This window comes from Symphalangus syndactylus, chromosome 4 (assembly GCF_028878055.3).
Source record: "Symphalangus syndactylus isolate Jambi chromosome 4, NHGRI_mSymSyn1-v2.1_pri, whole genome shotgun sequence".
Lineage (NCBI taxonomy): Eukaryota > Metazoa > Chordata > Mammalia > Primates > Hylobatidae > Symphalangus > Symphalangus syndactylus.
In genome coordinates, this window is record NC_072426.2 from 100,086,254 (window position 1) to 100,108,963 (window position 22,710).

Sequence of the window (22,710 nt, forward strand, 5' to 3'; positions counted from 1 at the left end):
AGCCGAGATCGCACCACTGCACTCCAGCCTGGGCAACAGAATGAGACTCCATTTCAAAAAAAAAAAGGAATGGTTCATAGGTCTTTGAGAGTGATTCAGCATTACAGCATGAAATGGAGGGAGGCTGAGAGGAAAATATATTCTTCTATGGCTTAGAATCCCAAGATTCAGCCTCCAGGTCTGCTTTGCAGTAGAATGTCCATATGCTCAGTGTGCACATTTCCAGATCATACTGAACCAGCAATATCAAGACCTTCCCTGATCCCTTTAGGAAAAGTCAAGTTTAGTGTTCATGGAATTTTTAATGTACTATATGCCTACAGGGTAGCCACTGACTGAGATAATACAGAGTGAAGAGTACAGCCTGCACCTGAAGTGCACATCATAGTCAGTTCTGGAAATTGAAGACATGAAGAATGTTTGTAACTTGCACTGATGCACTTAACTCCAAAGCCTGAAATATTTTCCTGGTTCCAACGTTAACTCTCAGTATAAATTTGGACAAGTCACTTAATATCCCAGGGCCAAGGTTTTACCTGTAAAATGAGAGAATTGGCTTTTTTTAAAAAAAGATATGTTCTAACTCTAAAATGGCATGTATGATTCTGTGAAATTGAACTTGGAGAACTTTTCCTTAGTTTGGCTGTGACAGTTTCTGTAATGGTGCAGGTTCCTTGCATGCTGACAACCAACATATAATTGCAGTTAAGTAAGTGATTACTTATTTATTGAGTACTTACTATGTTATCCAGAGCCTTTGGGGGGAATACCACATAAATATAAAATTTAATTGTTTATTTATTTATTTATTTTTCTGAGATGAGTTTCACTCCTGTTGCCCAGGCTGGAGTGCAATGGTGTGATCTCAGCTCACTGCAACCTCTGCCTCCCGGGTTCAAGTGATTCTCCTGCCTCAGCCTCCCAGGTAGCTGGGATTACAGGCGTCCACCACCACACCTGGCTAACTCTTGTATTTTTAGTAGAGACAGGGTTTCACCAGGTTGGCCAGGCTGGTCTTGAACTCCTGACCTCAGGTGATCCACCCGCCTCAGCCTCCCAAAGTGCTGGGATTAAAGGTGTGAGCCACCATGCCTGTCCTAAGACTTGATATTAAGATACATTCCTGAGGATCCATATCCTAATGTAGATTTTACAATAACATTTACTAAGGTGGTCTTTAATAGGACTGGTTGATATGGGAAGAATCTAAAGAATAAGGGAAAGCTGGAGTCTGCCTCAGTGAGCTTTCTGTCTAAGGAAGCAAGAATACACAGATAATTTTTTTTTTTTTTTTTTGAGACAGAGTCTCGCTCTGTTGCCCAGGCTGGAGTGCAGTGACGTGATCTCAGCTCACTGCAACCTCCACCTCCCGGGTTTAGGCCACTTCTCCTGCCTCAGCCTCCCGAGTAGCTGGGATTACAGGCATGTGCCACCACGCCCAGCTAATTTTTATATTTTTAGTAGATATGGGGTTCACCATGTTGGCCAGGCTCATCTCGAAGCCCTGACCTCAAGTGATCTGCCCGCCTTGGCCTCCCAAAGTGCAGGGATTATAGACATGAGCCACCGTGCCTGGCCACAAATAATTATTTTAAGAATAATAAGGCAGGGCTTGGTGGCTCATGCCTGTAATCCCAGCACTTTGGGGGTGGAGGCGGGCGGATCATGAGGTCAGGAGATTGAGACCATCCTGGCTAACATGATGAAACCCCGTCTCTACTAAAAATATACACAAAAAAATTAGCTGGGCGCGGTGGCTCACACCTGTGATCCCAGCACTTTGGGAGGCCGAGGTGGGTGGATCACCCAAGGTCAGGAGTTCAAGACCAGCCTGGCCAACATGGTGAGACCCTGTCTCTACTAAAAGTACAAAAAATTAGCTGGGCGTGGTGGTGGGCACCTGTAATCCCAGCTACTCGGGAAGCGGAGGCAGGAGAATTGGTTGAACCCAGGAGGTGGAGGTTGCATTGAGCTGAGATTGCGCCACTGCACTGTAGCCTGGGCAACAGAGCAAGACTCTGTCTCAGAAAAAAAAAAAAAAAAAAAAAATTAGCCAGGCATGGTGGCACATTCCTGTAACCCCAGCTACTCAGGAGGCTGAGGCAGGAGAATCGCTTGGACCTGGAAGACGGAGGTTGCAGTGAGCCCGAGATTGTGCCACTGCAGCACTCCATCCTGGGCGACAGAGTGACACTCTTTCTCAAAAAAAAAAAAAAAAAAAAGAATAGCCATAGCCAGGCACAGTGGCACAGTGGCTCACTCCTGTAATCCCAGCACTTTGGGAGGCTGAGGTGGGCAGATCACCTGTGGTCGGGAGTTCAAGACCAGCCTGACCAGCATGGTGAAACCCTCTCTCTACAAAAAATATAAAAAATTAGCCAGGCATAGTGGCGTGTGCCTGTAGTCCTAGCTACTCGGGAGGCTGAGGCAGAATCGGCTTGAACCCGGCAGGTGGAGGTTGCAGTGAGCCAAGACTGTGCCACTGCACTCCAGCCTGGGTAACAGAGTGAGACTCTGTCTCAAAATAATAATAATAATAATAATAAACATACAAAATAATAAATTGCAAAATTGAACTAACTAGTTGAAAGTTAAACTTTTTTTTTTTTTGAGATAGAGTTTTGCTTTTCTTGCACAGGCTGGAGTGCAATGGCACAATCTCGGCTCACCGCAACCTCCGCCTCCCAGGTTCAAGTGATTCTCCTGCCTCAGCCTCCCATGTAGCTGGGATTACAGGCATGCATCACCATGCCCAGCTAATTTTGTATTTTTAGTAGAGACGGGGGTTTCTCCGTGTAGGTCAGGCTGGTCTTGAACTCCTGACCTCAGGTTATCTGCCCACCTTGGCCTCTCAAAGTTCTGGAATTACAGGCGTGAGCCTCTGTGCCTGGCTGAAAGTTAAACATTATTATATTGGCCAGGCATGGTGGCTTACGCCTGTAATCCCAGCACTTTGGGAGGCTGAGGTGGGTGGATCAGAGGTCGGCAGTTCAAGACCAGCTTGGCCAAGATTGTGAAACCCCGTCTCTACTAAAACTACAAAAATTGGCCGGGCGCGGTGGCTCACGCCTGTAATCCCAGCACTTTGGGAGACGGAGGCGGGCGGATCAGGAGGTCAGGAGATCGAGACCATCCTGGCTAACACAGTGAAACCCCGTCTCTACTAAAAATACAAAAAATTAGCCGGGTGAGGTGGCGGACACCTGTAGTCTCAGCTACTCGGGAGGCTGAGGCAGGAGAATGGTGTGAACCCTGGGGGGCGGAGCCTGCAGTGAGCCGAGATCGTGCCACTGCACTCCAGCCTGGGCAACAGTGAGACTGTGTCTCAAAAAAATAAAAATAAATAAAATAAAATAAAACTACACAAATTAGCCAGGCGTGGTGGCAGGTGCCTGTAATCCCAGCTATTCGGAGGCTGAGGCAGGAGAATTGCTTGAACCTGGGTGGCAGAGGTTGTAGTGAGCTGAGATTATACCACTGCACTGCAGCCTGGGCGACAGAGTGAGACTCCATCTCAAAAAAAAAAAAAAAAAAAAGAAAAAAAAGAGGGCTGGGCACAGTGGCTCACGCCTGTTATCCCTGCACTTTGGAAGGCCGAGGAGGCAGATAACCTGAGGTCGGGAGTTCAAGACCAGGCTGACCAACATGGAGAAACCCTGTCTCTGCTAAAAATACAAAATTAGGCCGGGTACAGTGGCTCATGCCTGTAATCCCAACACTTTGAGAGGCCGAGGTGGGCTGATCACGAGGTCAGGAGATCGAGACCATCCTAGCTAACACAGTGAAACCCCTTCTCTACTAAAAACACAAAAAATTAGCCAGGCATGGTGGCATGTGCCTGTAGTCCTAGCTACTCAGGAGGGTGAGGCAGAATTGGCTTGAACCTGGGAGGCGGAGGTTGCAGTGAGCCGAGATCATGCCACTGCACTCCAGCCTGGGCGACAGAGCAAGTCTCCATCTTAAAGAGAAAAAAAAAATTAGCCACGTGTGGTGGCACATACCTGTAATCCCAGCTACCTGGGAGGCTGAGGCAGAATTGCTTGAACCCGGGAGGCAGAGGTTGTCGTGAGCTGAGCTCGTGCCATTGCACTCCAGCCTGGGCAACAAGAGCCAAACTCTGTCTTAAAAAGAAAAAAAATTATTATATTTAAAAAACAAAAATAGGCCAGACACAGTAGCTCACACTTATAATCCTAGCACTTTGGGAGGCTGAGGTGGGCAGATCACTTGAGGTCAGGAGTTCGAAATCAGCCTGGCCAACATGGTGAAACCTTGTCTGTACTAAAAATACAAAAAAATTAGCCAGGTGTGGTGGCAGGCACCTGTAATCCCAGCTATTTGGGGGGGCTGATGGCAGGAGAATTGCTTGAACCCAGGAGGCTGCAGTGAACTGAGATTGTGCCACTGCATTCTAACCTGGGCGACAGACCAAGCCTGTATCTCAAAAACAAAAACAAAAAAAATATATTACCCAAAATAGCAATATTTTTCATTGCAGATAGTTTGAAAATACATAAAGTATCAAAAATCACTGATAATCTCACTCAATGTTTTCATAAGCTTACCTTTGGTTTTCATTTTTATACACATGTACTATATAGTTTTGTTTTTGCAAAAAGCAGTATCTTTACACTATATGTATACAGTTTAGTATCATGACTTTCTCATGTTATATCTGTGAGCATTTGCTGTAAAAACTATCTTTAATGGTTATAAAGTGTTTCATATGAATGTACTATAATTTATTTCTTCAACCTTCCTACTATTGTTGAATATTTAGGTTACTTACAATTTTTTTTTTTTTTGAGGCAGTCTTGCTCTGTCACCCAGGCTGGAATACAGTTGCACAACCTTGGTTCACTGCAACCTCCACCTCCCGGGTTCAAGCAATTCTCCTGCCTCAGCCTCCCTAGTAGCTGGAACCGTAGGCGTGTGCCACCAAGCCTGGCTAATTTTTTGTATTTTTAGCAGAGACAGGATTTCACCATGTTGGCCAGGCTGGTCTCGAACTCCTGGCCTCAAGTAATCTGCCTGCGTCAGCCTCCCAAAGTGCTGGGACTATAAGGTGAGAAGTGACTATAAGGTGAGCCACCGCTCCTGGCTTACTTGTAATTTTTAATAACATAGTACTGTGTTGAATATCTTTGCACTTAAGTGGCCACATTTCTCATGAGCTCCTTAGAATAAACTTTTGGAAGACTAATAACTAGTTGAATGTTATAAACTTTTTTTTTTTTTTTCATTTTTGAGACAGGGTCTCATGTTGTTGTCTTGGCTGGAGTGCAGTGGCATGATCACGGATCACTGTAGCCTTGACCTTCTTGGCTCAAGAGATCCTCCCACCTCAGCCCCTTGAGTAGTTGGGACTACAGGCACGCACTACCATACCTGACTAATTTGAATGTTATAAACTTAAAAAAAATGATACATACTGGCCAGTTAGCTTTGAAGAAGACTATACTTCTGAAAACAGTATGAAAGAGTACTTACCATTAATTTTTTTATCTAGTAGTGTAAAGAAACAAATTTTTAAAAATCTATCTAGTAGTCAATCCATTCTCAATATATTTATCAAATCAAGCGGAGCATGATGGCTCATGCCTGTAACCCCAGCTACTTGAGAGACTGAGGCAGGAAAATCACTTGAGGCCAGGAGCTTCAGGCTATAGTGTGCTATGAGCACATGCCTGTGAACAGCCACTCTCCTCCAGCCTGGGCAACATAGTGAGACCCTATCTCTTAAAAAAAAAAAAGGTAAAATCAAACTAGTCTTTATTTTTGTTAGAGTCCCTGGTTTAAAAACTGAGTCCTTAAGAAGTGACATGACAGGCTGGGCGCAGTGGCTCACGCCTGTAATACCAGCACTGTGAGAAGCCAAGGTGTGAGGATCACTTGAGCCCAGGAGTTCAAGACTAGCTGGGCAACACAGTAAGATCCCCATCTCTACAAAGACTGAGAAAATTAGCTGGGTGTGATGGTGCAGTTCTGTAGTCCAGCTACTTGGGAGGCTGAAGCAGGAGGATCAACTGAGACTGGGAGGTTGAGGCTGCAGTGAGCTGTGGTCATGCTACTGCACTCCAGCCTGAGCAACAGAACAAGACCCTGTCTCAAAAAAAAGAGGAGTGATACGACATAGAATAAAGAAGTGATCAGATAGAATTAATCGGGAAGTAGATGATGAAGGAAAATGCCAATTAGGATTCACATATGAAAAAATATAATTTGGCCGGGCGTGGTGGCTCACGCCTGTAATCCCAGCACTTTGGGAGGCTGAGTCGGGTGGATCACCTGAGGTCAGGAGTTCGAGACCAGCCTGACCAACATGGTGAAACCCCATCTCTACTAAAAATACAAAAAAATTTAGCTGGATGTTGTGGCATGTGCCTGTAATCCCAGCTACTCTGGAGGCTGAGGCAGGAGAATCGCTTGAACCCAGGAGACGGAGGTTGCAGTGAGCCGAGATCACGCCACTGCACTCCAGCCTGGGCGACAAGAGTGAAACTGTGTCTCAAAAAAAAAAGAAAAAAAAAATATAATTTGAGAGGAGTTCTTTATCTTATTATAAAACATTTGTTAAGCACCAAATTACGTTACTTTTTAAAATTTATTTATTTTTTGAGACAGAGTCTCGCTCTGTTGCCCAGGCTGGAGCACAGTGACACAACCTCAGCTCACTGCAACCTCCATCTCCCAGGTTCAAGCGATTCTCGTGCTTCAGCCTCCCAAGTAGCTGGGATTACAGGCATGTGCCACCACACCTGACTAATTTTTGTATATTTTATAGAGACGGGGTTTCACCATGTTGCCCAGGCTGGTCTCAAACTCTGAGCTCAAGCAATCCACCTGCCTCAGCCTCCCAAAGTGCTGGGATTACAGGCGTGAGCCACCATGCCCGGCCACCAAATTACTTTTTCAAAAAATGCTAAAAAAAAAAAAAAACGCTTTATTGCTATGTAATTTACATGCCATACATTTCACCTATTTAAAGTATACAATACAATGGGTTTTAGTATATCAGAGTTCTCCATCCATCACCACAATCAGTTTTAAAGTATTTTCATTTGAGGTGGGAGAATCGCTTCAACCCAGGAGGCAGAGGTTGCCGTGAGCTGAGATTGCGCCTGGGCAACGGAGTGAGACCCTGTCTCAAAAACAAACAAAAAAAAAAGTGTTTTCTTCAGAAACTTTGTACCCATTGGTAAATCACTCTTTATCTCCTCCTTTTCTTCCCCCAACCCCAGGCAACCACTAATCTATTTTCTTTCTCTAGAGATTTGCCTATTCTGGACATTTCATATAAATGGAATCATACAGTATGTGGTCTTTTGTAACCAGATTAATTTTGACATAATTGTAGTTCCTAAAGTGTTATATAAACACTGCTCTTGACCTATATTCTGAATTTCATTGTATTTTTAACTTGGGCAGACATCATATTATAGATATATAAAAAATAAAAAATTAACTTTTGTTATGGGAAATTTCAAATATATTCAAAAGTAAAGAATAAGAGTAGGCCGGGCACAGTGACTCACACCTATAATCCCAGCACTTTGGGAGGCCAAAGCAGATGGATCACCTGAGGTCAGGAGTTTGAGACCAGCCTGGCCAACATGGTGAAACCCAGTCTCTACTGAAAATACAAAAAATTAGCTGGGCATGTTGGTGGTGGACGCCTGTAAACCTAGCTACTCAGGAGGCTGAGGCAGGAGAATCACTTGAACCCGGGAGACGGAGGTTGCAGTGAGCTGCCCATTGCACTACAGCCTGAGCAACAAGAGCAAAACTCCATCTCAAAAAAAAAAAAAAGAATAAATGTTATAATAACCCTCCAGGTACTTATAACCAGCTTCCATAGTGATTATCTTGCACAGTTATCAACATATGGCCAGTTTTTATTTTATTTTATTTATTTTTTAGACGAGGTCTCGTTCTGTCTCCCAGGCTGGAGTGCAGTGGTGCAATCTCGGCTCACTGCAACCTCCGCCTCCCGGGTTCAAGTGATTCTCCTGCCTCAGCCTCCCAAGTAGCTGGGACTACAGGCGCGTGCCACCAAGCCTGGCTAATTTTTGTATTTTTAATAGAGACGGGGTTTCACCATATTATCCAGGATGGTCTCCATCTCCTGACCTCGTGATCCGCCCGCCTCGGCCTCCCAAAGTGCTGGGATTACAGGCGTGAGCCACCACGCATATGGCCAGTTTTGATTTAGCTATACCTCCCCCACTTTCCTTTCCCCTCTACATTATTTTATTTTATTTTTTGAGACAAGGTCTTGCTTTGTTGCCCAGGCTGGAATGCAGTGGTGCCATCAGGGCCACTGCTGAGGTCCTCCCACTGCAGCTTCCTGAGTAGCTGGGACCACAGGTACACACCACTACATCCGGCTAATTTTTGTGTGTGGTTTGGAGAGACAGGGTTTTGCCATGTTGCCCAGGTTGGTCTCTACCTCATGAGCTCAAGTAGTCCATCCGCCTCAACCACCCAAAGTGCTAGGATTACAGGCACGAGCTACAATGCCCAGCCTCCTCTAGATTATTATTTTTTTATTTTTTATTTTTTTTGAGGCGGAGTCTCGCTTTCTTGCCCAGGCTGGAGTGCAGTGGCGCGATCTCCGCTCACTGCAAGCTCCGCCTCCCGGGTTCACGCCATTCTCCTGCCTCAGCCTCCCGAGTAGCTGGGACCACAGGCACCTGCCACCACGCCCGGCTAATTTTTTGTATTTTTAGTAGAGACGAGGTTTCACTGTGTTAGCCAGGATGGTCTCGATCTCCTGAACTCGTGATCCACCCGCCTCGGCCTCCCAAAGTGCTGGGATTACAGGCGTGAGCCACGGCGCCTGGCCGCTTCCTCTAGATTATTTTAAAACAAATCTCTGACATTATATTATTTCATTCATAAATAATTTGGCATGTATCTCTCAGAAATAAAGATTCTTTTTTTTTTTTCTTTAATGAGACGGAGTCTCGCTTTGTCACCCAGGCTGGAATGCAGTGGCGCAATCTCGACTTACTGCAGCCTCTGCCTCCCAGGTTAATGCAATTCTCCTGCCTCAGCCCCCTGTGTAGCTGGGATTATAGGCGCGCACCACCATACCTGGCTAATTTTTGTATTTTTTTTTTTTTTAGTAGAGACAGGGTTTCACCATGTTGGCCAGGCTGGTCTTGAACTCCTGACCTCAGGTGATCCACCTGCCTTGGCCTCCCAAAGTGCTGGGATTACAGGCATGAGCCACTGCACCTGGCCAGATTCTTTTTTAAAAGACAAACCTATAATATTATTATACCTAAAAAGTTAACAATAATCTCTTAATATAATATCTACACAATATTCCAGTTTTCTCAGTGGTCCCATAAATGTCTTTATACAGTTGTTTTATTTCAAGTCAGGATTCAAACAAGACACACATACTGCATTTTGATGATAAGGCTCTTAAGTCTTTTTTTTTTTTTTTTTTTTTTTTTTTTTTTTTTTTTTTTTTTGCTTTTTTTTGCCAGTATGATACCCTGTGTTTTTTCCCCTTCCATTTATTTGTTGAAGAAATTTGGTCATTGTCTTTTAACATTGCTGATTATAGTCTAAGTCCTTAAGAAAAAAAAAAAAACATGTTCTGGCCGGGTGCGTTGGCTCACACCTGTAATCCCAGCACTTTGGGAGGCCAAGGCAGGCAGATCACGAGGTCAGGAATTCAAGACCAGGCTGGCCAACATGGTGAAACCCCGTCTCTACTAAAAATATAAAAATTAGTTGGGCATGGTGGCATGCACCTGTAGTCCCAGCTACTCGGGAGGCTGAGGCAGGAGAATCGCTTGAACCTGGGAGGCGGAGGTTGTGGTGAGCTGAGATCACACCACTACACTCCAGCCTGGGCAACAGAGGGAGACTCTGTCTCAAAAAAAGAAAAACATGTTCTTCTAGCCCTCATTTTTCCTGTAACGTAGTACTTAGAGCTAAAGGCTCAATTAAAATCGGATACAAATTTTAAAAATAAGAATATTTAATAGGAAGTTCTTTGTATTTCTTACATCGTATCAGCAAATACATAATGTCTGGTAGTCTTTCTATTGATCAGAGAGTAGACATCTTAACCCTATCTTCTATTGAAATAATCTAGAAATTCCCTTACAAATGGCCACCTCTACCTCTGCTTAAATTCTTTTTTTTTTTTTTCTGATGGATTCTCGCTCTATCACCCAGTCTGGAGCGCAGTGGTGCAATCTCAGCTCATTGCAACCTCTGCCTCCCACGTTCAAGTGATTCTCCTGCCTCAGCCTCCCGAGTGGCTGGGACTACAGGCACACACCACTGCACCTGACTAATTTCTGTATTTTTAATAGAGACAGGCTTTCGCCATGTTGGCCAGGCTGGTCGTGAACTCCTGACCTCAGGTTATCCACCTGCCTCGCCTCTTAAAGTGCTGGGATTACAGGCGTGAGCCATCGCCCCCTGCCTTCTTTTAAAGGAATCAGATTCTACTCCCTTCAGGAGGTTCCTTCTTGTCTAGGAGTCACATTTGGCTTGATTAGAGGAACACCCAATTCTAAACATTACTCTGTAAATCTTTTTTTTTTTTTGAGACAAAGTCTTACTCTGTCACCCAGGCTGGAGTACAGTGGCACGATCACAGCTCACTGCAGCTTCCACCTTCCAGGTTCAAGTGACCCTCCTGCCTCAGCCTTCCGAGTACAGGTGTGTACCACCATACCTGGCTAATTTTTTTAATGCTTTTCTTTTTTCTTTTTTTAGAGATGGGGTCTCACTGTGTTGCCTAGGCTGGTCTTGAATTCCTAGGCTCAAGTGATCCTACTGCCTCAGTCTCCCAAAGTGCTAGGATTACAGACATGAGCTACCACGGCCAGCCATAGCTGTAATTTTTTTTTTTTTTTTTGTGATGGAGTCTCTGTTGCCCAAGCTGGAGTGCAGTGGCGCGATGTTGACTCACTGCAGCTTCTGCCTCCCGGGTTCAAGCGATTATCCTGCCTCAGCCTCCTGAGTAGCTGGGATTACAGGCGCCTGCCACCACGCCTGGCTAAGGTTTTTGTATTTTTAGTAGAGATGGGGTTTTCACCACGTTGGTCAGGCTGGTCTCGAACTCCTGGCCTCGTGATCCACCTGCCTTGGCCTCCCAAAGTGCTGGGACTACAGGCGTGAGCCACCACGCCTGGCCTTAGCTGAAATCCTTAAACCTGGCTGCCTATAATCATCTGAGGAGTGGCTCAGAAAAACCCAAAAAACACATAAATACAGAAATAATTTTATAGAAATAAGAACATAACACACATGCTGTTTTTATTATAGACAATTTTCCTGTCTCTTCTCTCACAGCCAGTCCCTACTTCCCCAGGTAATTATCTAGTGTGCATACATTGTATTTTCTGTTCATACAATCCTATGTAGACCTACATATACATAAAAAGTGTTTTTGCTTGTATATCATTTTACAGATTTTTTTCCTTTTAATGCAACAATGTTTCATTAAAATTCCTTCAAATCATCTAGTTTAACTTAGTTCAGTCTTTTTAAGTGGCTGGACAATATTTGGTATTAAACCATAATGTATTTATTCTTCTATAGATGGGCATTACTTTATTTCTAGTGTTCTTGGCTACTATAAATTATGTCAGTTGAAAATATTCTTATATATATGTTGTTATGAACTGGTATTTTTTTCTTCTTCTCAGGATTAGAATCGTTGGGCAATAGGATAAATATATTTTTTATTTTATTGGAGATTACCAGGTTGCTTTTTAGGAAGACTGTAACAGTTCACATTTCCCCCAATAATGTTCAAGGATATTTTCCTAGACTTTTTGGGAATCTTTCAAAAATGAAAATTCCCAGGCACCAACCACAAACCTTCTGATTCAGGTCTGTGGTAACATCCAGGAAGCTATATTTTTAAAAGTTCCCAGATGAATCTGAGGTGGTATTGAAAGCACTGCATTTAGGTACCCAGGAATACTGAACATAACTGGTCTTATAATACTTACATGAATAATATCAGCTCCAGCCATATATATATATATAAATTATATATATTAGATATATTATATATTAGATATATTATATATATTAGATATATTAGATATATATATAATATTTTATATATATATATGGCTGAAGCTGATATTATTCATGTAAGTATTATAAGACCAGTTATGTTCAGTATTTTATATATTATATATATTAGATATATAATATATATATTAGAATCAAATCATCAAATCAAGACATGAATTGGCCATGGACATATGTATCAAATGTAGGTCAGGGGCATATACAGTTTCCGAATGGGAAACTTAATTAGTTGGATTGGGGATAGCCCCTTGGGAGTCACCAATCTAGTTTAGAGCAATTCTGAACAATCTAGAAAGATTTTGAAGAGAGGTAAGCATTTAGTGGTTGTTTAGAAATTTAAATGATTTGAGAGAAGCTAAGGGGAAAAGAGCATTACATATGTAAAACATTCCCGAGGAGCTCCTGCTCTCAGAGTACAAGATGTCACCAGGTGAGATGATAAGAGTACTGTACTGAAAATCAAGAGGATTTAATTTTAATCCTGGTTAAACTACTAAACTCTCAGACCCTGGAACTATTTTCCTGTTATATAAAATGAGGAGGTTTGATAGATGATTATTATGATCATTTCTATTCTGAACTAGACTGGAGATAATTTCCTTTGTCGGCTGGGCGCGGTGGCTCACGCTTGTAATCCCAGCACTTTGGGAGGCCGAGGCGGGCGGATCACGAGGTCAGGAGATCGAGACCACGGTGAAACCCCGTCTCTACTAAAAATACAAAAAAAATTAGCCGGGCGTGGTGGCGGGCGCCTGTAGTCCCAGCTACTCGGAGAGGCTGAGGCAGGAGAATGGCGTGAACCCGGGAGGCGGAGCTTGCAGTGAGTGGAGATTGCGCCACTGCACTCCAGCCTGGGCGACAGAGCGAGACTCCGTCTCAAAAAAAAAAAAAAAAAAAAAAAAAAATTCCTTTGTCACCACAGATACTTTAGAAAATCACTGTATTAGAAAAAAAAAAAATCACTGTTACCTTCCTCTGTCTATAAGTCTTGAGCCCAAGTCTGACAGAAGCTGATTATGTTTACAAAAATGAAATGAAGCAAGATGGGGACATTCAGTAAACTATCCATATTCTAAAATTCTTGTTTCTTTTTTTTTTGAGACGGAGTCTCGCTCTGTCACCCAGGCTGGAGTGCAGTGGCGAGATCTCCGCTCACTGCAAGCTACGCCTCCCAGGTTTACGCCATTCTCCTGCCTCAGCCTCCCGAGTAGCTGGGATTACAGGTGCCTGCCACTACGCCCGGCTAATTTTTTGTATTTTTAGTAGATACGGGGTTTTACCGTGTTAGCCAGGGTGGTCTCGATCTCCTGACCTCGTGATCCGCCCGTGTTGGCCTCCTAAAGTGCTGGGATTACAGGTGTGAGCCACCGCACCTAGCCCCTCTTGTTTCTTTTTCTTTTTTCCTTTTTCTTTTTTTTTTTTGAGACGGAGTCTCGCTGTTGCCCAGGCTGGAGTGCAGTGGCACGATCTCGGCTCACTGCAAGCTCCGCCTCCCAGGTTCACGCCATTCTCCTCCCTCAGCCTCCCAAGTAGCTGGGACTACAGGCGCCCACCACCTCGCCCGGCTAATTTTTTTGTATTTTTAGTAGAGACGGGGTTTCACCGTGTTAGCCAGGATGGTCTCGATCTCTTGACCTTGTGTTCCACCCACCTCAGCCTCCCAAAGTGCTGGGTTTACAGGTGTGAGCCACCACGCCCGGCCGCCCCTCTTGTTTCTAAATTCCAGAAGCATGTCCCTCCGATGAATTCAGGGATGTATATTTATTATTTAATGAAACAACAGCTCCTAAGTTTGTGCTGCTAGGCTTAGAGGTTAGGCCCTAGGGGAAGAGATGGCCTCAACTTGTATTTGTGTTTTCCTCTTCAGGCTCTGCAGATGGCATGGGGAGGAGGTTGCACTCAGCCCCTGATCCTGGTCTCTCAAAGACTCCAACAGCAGAAATGGAGCATGGTCTCCATGAAGCCAGAACAGTGCGTACTTCTCAGGTAGCAGCCTCAGGTGCTAAGGTGCTGGGCCTGGGGTGGTGTGTTGGGGAAGGAATTATGGAGAGATGTGACTGGTAGGGATGATGATAAGGCAGAGGCATGGTGATATGGGGCTATCAGAAGAAAATAAGGTCTATGATTGGGCTTCTTTTGAATTAGAGGAGATTGTTACATGGCTACCATCTTACCAATACATCTAATTCAGGTGTCTATTACTACTGAGTCTTCCCCTACTCTTTCCCATACCCTGAGGATAGTGTCTGTGGGAAAACCATAAGTCTAGTATTATGTGTCTGCCTGTATGTGTCTGTGTGTTTGAAGGCTACACCTTGCCGAGGCCTCAGCAGGGAGTGTGGGGAGGATGAGCAGTACAGTGCAGAGAACTTACGTCGCATCTCACGCAGTCTCAGTGGCACCGTTGTCTCAGAGAGGGAGGAAGCTCCAGTTTCTTCCCACAGTTTTGTAAGTAGAATCAGGGTCCATCTATTCAGAGCACCCTCCTCCTTGCTAAGCAAAAATACAGTGCAGGTGAAGAAGCAGGGAGAAAGTGAAGGTTGTAATGTGAGGAAAGGCCCTGTGTACTCAGCAAAAATAAGGACACGCAGTCATTATTTTATTTACAAACATTCAGTTGGAGCCCAGAGAAATGTCCATTCCGTGTAGCAGTTCTGAAAGGCTGTGCGTGTTGTAGGGTTTCCTGGGGTGAGAAGAGTCATAAAGCCTTGAGAGGAATCTGAGAAGCAAAGGCTGCTGATTGGGTCAGAACCCACTGCACTAATCAAAGGAAGAAGGAAAGAAATGGGATGGAGTATTCGTTTGCTTTTTCCTCTCACCCCCAGTATGTGATTGAATAGAATTCAGTGTGTTTTCAATCTAAAGTGAAGCATGTGCCTCAGCAAGAAAAGGAAAAAAGCCTTCTTGAGAATTTTCATATGGTACTAATGCAGTAATATGTAAGTAGAAGAGGCAGGAAAGCCCAAGCCATTAGAGATCAACAAACTTAAATAATATCAGTGGCTGGGTTTGTAGGTAATCATACCTTTGGAGAATTTCACTTCCTTGCCCAAGTTGAGTTTTCATTACAGTAGAGGTCAGGGTACAAATTACCAGTGCATTGAAGGTTGTCCACTAGGTCAGTTCAGGAAAAATGTAAAAACAGGTTTTAAATACATGGTACAAAAATAAAAAGGTATAAAAGCATAAATGGTGAAAACCAAGTCTGTCTTCTACCAGCCCTTCAGATTCAGTTTCCCTCCTAAGAGGTACTCATTCTTCCAATTTTTAAAAAGGTGTGTTGGCTCATGCCTGTAATCCCAGCACTTTGGGAGGCCAAGGATGGTGGATCACCTGAGGTCAGGAGTTTGAGACCAGCTGGCCAACATGGTGAAAATATAAAAATTAGCCGGGCATGGTGGGGGGTGCTTGTAGTCCTAGCTACTCGGGAGGCTGAGGCAGGAGAATCGCTTGAATCCGGGTGGCAGAGGTTGCAGTGAGCCAAGATTGAGCCACTGCACTCCAGCCTGGGTAACAGAGCCAGACTCTGTCTCAAAAACAAAACAAAACAAAAAAACCCAGCCGAATTTATAAGTTTCATTCAATTTATTGTTCATAAATTCCTAAACAATTCTGATCATGCTGCCATTCTTTTTTGGAAAAGGTGGACTCTCCTGCCTAGTATTTGTTCTCATGTACTTTCAATTCATTTAATGGCAGTTATTTTCCTAAGAGAGCTGGCTTCCTTTCTTCTGACTTCTGTATCATTCATTGATTCATTCTTTTAAATAAATGTTTATTGATTCTGTCACAAGATTCCTAGCACAAAAATAAACAAATAAATAAGTGCTTATTGAGTGTGTTCTAGGTATTGTGCTAGGTGCTGGAGATACAATGGTGAGTTAGATATAGTCCCTGCTTTTATGGAGCTTACAGTCTACAGTGAGGGACAGATAAATAAACAAACAATTATAATGTGTTAAGGATTTGATCCTATGGGAACATAATAGATGGGACATTTAAATCAGGCTTGAGGTATCATGGAAGGCTTCCTGGAGGAAGCAAAAAGAAAATAGCAGGTAAAAGGGACCTGAGCAAATATTAACTGAATTAAAAGAAGCTTATTTAGTATGGCAGGATTAGAAAGTCTGGTGAGGGGAGATAATGGAGAGTGTTGACAAGAGAGGATACAAAGAATATTATGGACCACAGACAGCTCTGTATGTCACAGTAAGTAGTTTGGAAGGATAGAGATAAGTTGATGTATTTGAGACCCAGTTAGGAAGTAAACATCAGTGGGGGTTGGTGCCTGCCTGGATGTTGGGAGAGGGGATAAAGGATGATACTCAAGTTTTATGGGTAGATAATGATATATTTGAGGGAAGATATGCATTCAGTTTTACATATATTGAGTGGAGATATCTGGCAGGCTTTTGGAATGAGATATATAAGCTGCAAATTGAAATTTGGGAATCATAGCCATTGAAAAGAGGAAAAGACTTGCAGAAAGAGAAGAGGAGCCAGGACATATCCCTAAAGAACATCAGATTTAAGGTGGTTCTTCTGAAGAACCCTAAAAGGAGACTGAGAAAAAAAGATTAGAGAGACTGAAGGGAAACCAAGGATGTGTGGTACCATAGGCACCAAGGGGAGAATGTTTGAAGAAGAAAGGAATAGCCAGGCGCGGTGGCTCACGCCTGTAATCCCAGCACTTTGGGAGGCCGAGGCGGGCAGATCACGAGGTCAGGAGCTCGAGACCATCCTGGCTAACACACTGAAATGCCGTCTCTACTAAAAATACAAAAAAATTAGCTGGGCGCGGTGGCGGGCGCCTGTAGTCCCAGCTACTCGGGAGGCTGAGGCAGGAGAATGGCGTGAACCCAGGAGGCGGAGCTTGCAGTGAGTGAGCTGAGATTGCACCACTGCACTCCAGCCTAGGTGACAGAGCGAGACTCCGTCTCAATAAAAAAAAAAAAGAAGAAAGGAATAATTAGCTATGTCACATGCTGAGAGGACTGGCACCTGTCCTTAGGCGGTATGATAAATGCTTACTTTGTGCCATGTTGTAGTAGGTGCTGTGAGCATGAACTGATGAAACAACACAAATTCTGCCCTTGAGTAGCTTGCAGTCTCGTAAAGGAAATTAGACATACTGGCATATAGATTATTTTATTTAACGTATTATTACTAAGTGCCCACATTGTTCTAGGCACTGTTCAAGGTGCTAGGGACACAGAAGTAAAAAGAAATAGGGGAGAAAGACAATAAACAAATAAATGACATAATGCTAGACAATGATAAATATGATAAAGAATAATAAAATAAGGCAAGAGAATAAGGAGTAAAGAGGTAATAGTGGTTTTTTTGAGGGCTACTCCTGATAGTAGGGTAGTGAGGGAAATCAGCTCTAAGGAAGTAACTTTTGATTAGAGACCTCAGTGATATGAAGGTATGAGCCATCAGAAGAATATTCTTGGTAACAGAAACAGTAAGTATAAAGACTCTGAGGTAGCAACGAGCTTGGTGTGTTTGAGGAATATTAAAGTTACAGTGTAAAAGCTCCAGGAATGATAGGAAATAAAGTGAGGAGCAGCAGGGCCATATCACACAGGACCTTGTAGGCCACGGTAAGGAGGAGTGGATGAGAGATAGGAAGAGCAGATTGAAGGCTGTTGCAGTAGCCCAGGTGAATTTAAATATAAAACCCATAAGTAGAAGTGATGGTCCTTGGCAAGTAATGGAATTGTGGATGGGAAGTAGGAAATCAAGGTCATTGCCAATGTTTGAATATAGGTGATTTAGGAACATGAGGTGCCAGAAGGAGGAGTTTGGAAGGATTCTGGTTCAATTTTGGATATGCTGGTGTTTCAGATGTTAAAGGGGAATATTTCTGGGTATTTATCATAAAAGATAACTAATAGGGAGTAGAGCAGGACATAAGCATCAGTAAATACAAACTTGACAGGCAAAAGAGGAAGCTGTGGAATGTGTAGCAGTGACAGGAGAGAAGATGGGGTAGAGTTCTTGATTCTACATTTAAACTATATAGTTTCATTCCTAGTACTTAGAATAAGTGAAGGATTTTTTTTCTCATTCTCTCAGGCTTTCTGAATTTCTCATATTTCATTTTTATTTTTAAATTTCTATCTCAATCTCTCTAATTCTACTGTTAGCATTAAGGAGTTTGCTAAAGACCTGAATGGTAGGGTTGGGAAGGTGAGGGATATGAGGAAGACTGGTTAAGGCATAAGGATCTGAAGTTTGCAGTTTCTTAGAGGGCTAGCAGGGAGAGCGACTGAGTAAATTGGGTCATGTTCCAGAACAAGGCATGTAGGCATGTTTGTGCTCTGGTTCCCTCCATTTCCCTTTGCTTGCCTCACTGTGTTTACCCAACTACATCCTGCTTTGTGTTAATCCTCATCTCTATGTTTTTTTGTCTTGTCTCATTATAAGGATTCATCAAACGTGAGGAAGCCTTTGGAAACCGGGCACCGTTGTTCCAGCTCCTCTTCCCTCCCTGTCATCCATGACCCTTCTGTGTTTCTCCTCGGTCCCCAACTCTACCTTCCCCAACCACAGTTCCTGTCCCCAGATGTCCTGATGCCCAGCATGGCAGGGGAGCCCCATAGACTCCCAGGTAACTCCCCCAAATCTAATATCATATGCCAGAATTTGGTACCTTTTCTGGGGCCTCCAAGGGTCAAATCAGTATACCTATGGGGAGGGGGTATCCCAAGGTGGAGTGGTGTGAAGATATGAATTACTGCTTCAAAGTCGTGCATTTATCTAGATAAATATTAAATCATTTGTTGGGCACCATGATTTTTAGACTAAGGGTTTAGACCAGCACCCCTAGAGTCTGTCTACTTACGAGAATGAACTGCTTCAGTCATGATAGAATAAGCTTTTAACTGACAAAGGGGAGTTAATACCCAGTCTTTGGGACACCCCCAGAACAGAAATGGTCATCTCTATCAGCTAGTTTTCTCTCCTTCTATCCTCTGAGTCTCAGCTGAGGGATGGTCTAGGAAGATAAGGAATGAGTGGGAGAATTGGAAAGACCCTTTACATGGAGTACCCACACCATGTGTACAGATCCAGACAATTGCGGGGAAGGTGGGCAATATCATTTTGGCTTTCTTTGACCTTCCAAGTGAGATGTTCTCTTTTTTCCCCCATGCACTGGATGTACAAGCTTGAGGCAGTGGTTCTCAATGGATAAAGGGGATGTACCACCAGTATCTAGTGGGTAGAGGCCAGGGATGTCCTCAACAGCACAGCCATTATTGCCACTTGCTCAGTCGTTCTTGTAAACCCTCAGAGTCAGCTGAACTATTTTAGGCCAAACATACTGTTTTTGTAAAGTATTTTTCATTAATAAATCACACAATGCACAGGGCAGTCTCTCCCCAACCCCAACAAAGAATTATCAGCCCAAGATATCAAGAGTGCCAAAGTTGAATAAATGTATAAGAAAAGGCATTCCACATTGGATCTCAGAGATCAAACAAAGGCAGCTTAAGTGAAGATAACATTTTAAGAAAAGTTGGAAAAAAAAAAAAAGCCAGGCACACTGTCTCACACCTGTAATCCCAGCACTTTGGGAGGCCAAGATGGGAGGATTGCTTGAGTCCAGGAGTACAAGACCAGCCTGGGCAACACAGTGAGATCCCATCTCTATTTTTTTTAAAAAGAAAAGCTGAGTGAGGTTTTGGTATGGTGGCTCTAGGAGTATAGTCATCAAAAAGGGAGTATACGTTTGCTATATATTGTGATATATTAGCGAGCCCTTCTTTTGTATGTGTGTGTACAGTGGATGAGAGATTATAGTGGAAGGAGGTAGAGGTATGGCAACATCCGTGAGACTGTTTCATTTGCCCAGGTTGGAGGTATGAGATTTGATTTTGATGTATATTAAGAATTTTAAAAAATGGAATCAAAAGCACAGCTTGGTTCCTTCTTTCCCTTGTGTGTATGTTCTTGGAGGAGTAGGAATTGGGCTAAACAGCTAGGCATGGCTCTCTGGGAAGGAGAATGTTTTTCTGAAGATGCTCAGTCTTTGGGTTTCTTTTCTTTCCCCAGGAACTTCAAGGAGTGTCCAGCAGTTTCTGGCTATGTGTGACAGGGGTGAAACTTCCCAAGGGGCCAAGTACACAGGAAGGACTTTGAACTACCAGAGCCTCCCCCATCGCTCCAGAACAGACACCTCCCAGGCACCCTGGTCAGAGACCAACCAGCATATTGGGACCAGATTCCTGACTACTCCAGGGTGCAATCCTCAGCTAACCTACACTGCCACACTACCAGAAAGAAGCAAGGGCCTTCAGGTTCCTCACGCTCAGTCCTGGAGTGATCTTTTCCATTCACCCTCCCACACTCCCATTGTTCATCCTGTGTACCCACCATCTAGCAGTCTTCATGTACCCCTGAGGTCAGCTTGGAATTCAGATCCTGTTCCAGGGTCCCGAACCCCTGGTCCTCGAAGAGTAGATATGCCCCCAGATGACGACTGGAGGCAAAGCAGTTATGCCTCCCACTCTGGACACAGGAGGACAGTGGGAGAGGGGTTTCTGTTTGTTCTATCAGATGCTCCCAGAAGAGAGCAGATCAGGGCTAGAGTCCTGCAGCACAGTCAATGGTAAAGGTTACTCCTTTCCTTTCCTGGAGCTACACCTTTCTTTGTAAAACTGTACTGTGGGCCGGGCGCGGTGGCTCACACCTGTAATCCCAGCACTTTGGGAGGCTGAGGCGGGCGGATCACGAGGTCAGGAGATTGAGACCATCCTGGCCAATATGGTGAAACCCCGTCTCTACCAAAATACAAAAAATTAGCCAGGCGTGACGGTGCGTGCCTGTGGTCCCAACTACTCGGAAGGCTGAGGCATGAGAATTGCTTGAACCCGGGAGGGGAGGTTGCAGTGAGCCGAGATCGCACCACTGCACTCCAGCTTGGCAACAGAGTGAGACTCCATCTCAAAAAAACAAAACAAAACAACAACAAAAAAAACCGTACTGTGGCAGCATTGGTACTCTGCATCACTGCCATGGTTGTGCTATTCTCATCTCAACACAGAATTGGTGGGTTCTCCTAAGGGTGTCAGGAACCTCTAAAAAGACCTGATTCTTTGGGAGGGGATATTTGAAATTCCAATTTCCATTCCCCCTAGCAAAAGGAAGCAGCTGCTGTTTAAGGGTTTTATCTGAGCCACTTTAAAGATGAACCCATGGTATTACTCTGGATACTAGCCATTCCTTAGGATCTTAAGGTCACATTTTATTCGTGGATGCTTTATGTCCCCACCTCCACCTGAGCCCTCGTCCTCTGTTCCCTACTATATTCCCAACTTCTACTCTGTTTTATCCACCTATCCCTATTACCTGACCCTTTGTCTTCCCTATCTCCCATCCTTGGGGGACATGCAGCCCTGTGGTCATGGTTCTGATTGCATCATCAGGGCAGCCCCCCTGCCCAGGTATTATGGCCTGTCAGCATTCCCTGTGCCCTCCAAACCTTAGGCCTAGAACGCGGAGCTGCCAACATAACATTCACCCTTTTGAACAGATGGAGTCAGGCACACTAACACAGCCTTCTGTCCTCAACAGCACAGCCATTATTGCCACTTGCTCAGTCATCGTTGTAAACCCTCAAAGTCAGCTGAACTATTTTAGGCCAAACATACTGTTTTTGTAAAGTATTTTTCATTAATAAATCTATAAGTAGTTCTATTTAATTCCTTGTCATTCTTCCCTTTATATGCTTTTGCTTTCTTTGTATTGGGGCGGGGAGGCTGGATAAATATATGAAGTGGCTTTTGACTGAGTGGAAGTGAGGAGCCAGAGAGGAGATGAAGGATATACAATCAAGGTGGGAATCAATGGGTCCTAAAATAGGGTGCCTTTCCTTTTTATTATTGCTGCTAGGATGTTTCCCATCCCTTTCCTGACAAAGCATTCAGTACTCAGTACACTATACACTTCCTTCCTCCCCTCCTTAGGGATATTTTCTGGGGATTCAAGCTCTTCTTACAAACTCACTCCTGATCGATGTACTCCAGGTGCCTTCCCTCTATCTTGTAAGTTTGTGACGTGCCTCCTGTCCCTTCCTTCCTCTCCTTCCATGAAGGCCTCTCCCTTTCCCTTCCCCTGTGGTGTTATGGCCCTTCCATGCCAGAAAGATCCATTTTCACCTGTGCCTCACTCCCGAGACTATTCCCTCTAAAAAACAGCTTGTGGGTTCCCTTTTTGGAAAATATCCATTGTTGGTCTTTCCCTTCCTCTTTTCCTGGGGTCTCAGGATAGAAATCGACACAAAGAAGAGGTAGAAAGGTACTCCTTGAGACCTTCGGACTACTACTTACTTATCACCATCCATTATGAACAGATTCTGAGCACATCTATTATTGAGCAGGAGGATGGGCAGGAATTTGTTGTTCCATCCCACTTGGATCCTGCACCATCAAGATATATAGAGCTTAGTGGATATGCTGGTCCCTGTCCATGATTCAACATATCTCCTGGTGTCATGGACACACTCGTCTAATAATTTTTGATGAACAGTCAGTTCTTGCCCCTCCACCCCCTTTCCCATGAATGTCAGTCACCTTGGTCTCTATAAAGGTTCCATAAGCACAGAAATAAGGAATTAATTTCTAA

The 22,710-nt window shown here is 44.0% G+C and overlaps 1 protein-coding gene across 44 annotated transcripts in view; it reads left to right on the plus strand.

Annotated features, from left to right (window-relative positions):
• USP54 (ubiquitin specific peptidase 54) overlaps positions 1–21,788 on the plus strand; it is a 138,461-nt gene extending 116,673 nt beyond the window's left edge. For 27 of the 44 annotated variants that reach the window (XM_055275748.2, XM_055275753.2, XM_063637470.1 and 24 more), the window contains 4 exons: positions 13,946–14,064; positions 14,386–14,526; positions 18,511–18,694; positions 20,140–21,788. In XM_055275748.2, the coding sequence (XP_055131723.1) occupies positions 13,946–14,064; positions 14,386–14,526; positions 18,511–18,694; positions 20,140–20,699 (1,004 nt within the window). In that variant the 3' untranslated portion in view covers positions 20,700–21,788. Of the gene's footprint in view, positions 1–323; positions 2,226–11,298; positions 11,345–13,945; positions 14,065–14,385; positions 14,527–18,510; positions 18,695–20,139 lie in introns of those variants that run through there. The other 17 variants (XM_063637477.1, XM_063637478.1, XM_055275759.2 and 14 more) reach the window with 10 other exon arrangements.
• The last annotated feature ends 922 nt before the right edge of the window (positions 21,789–22,710 follow it).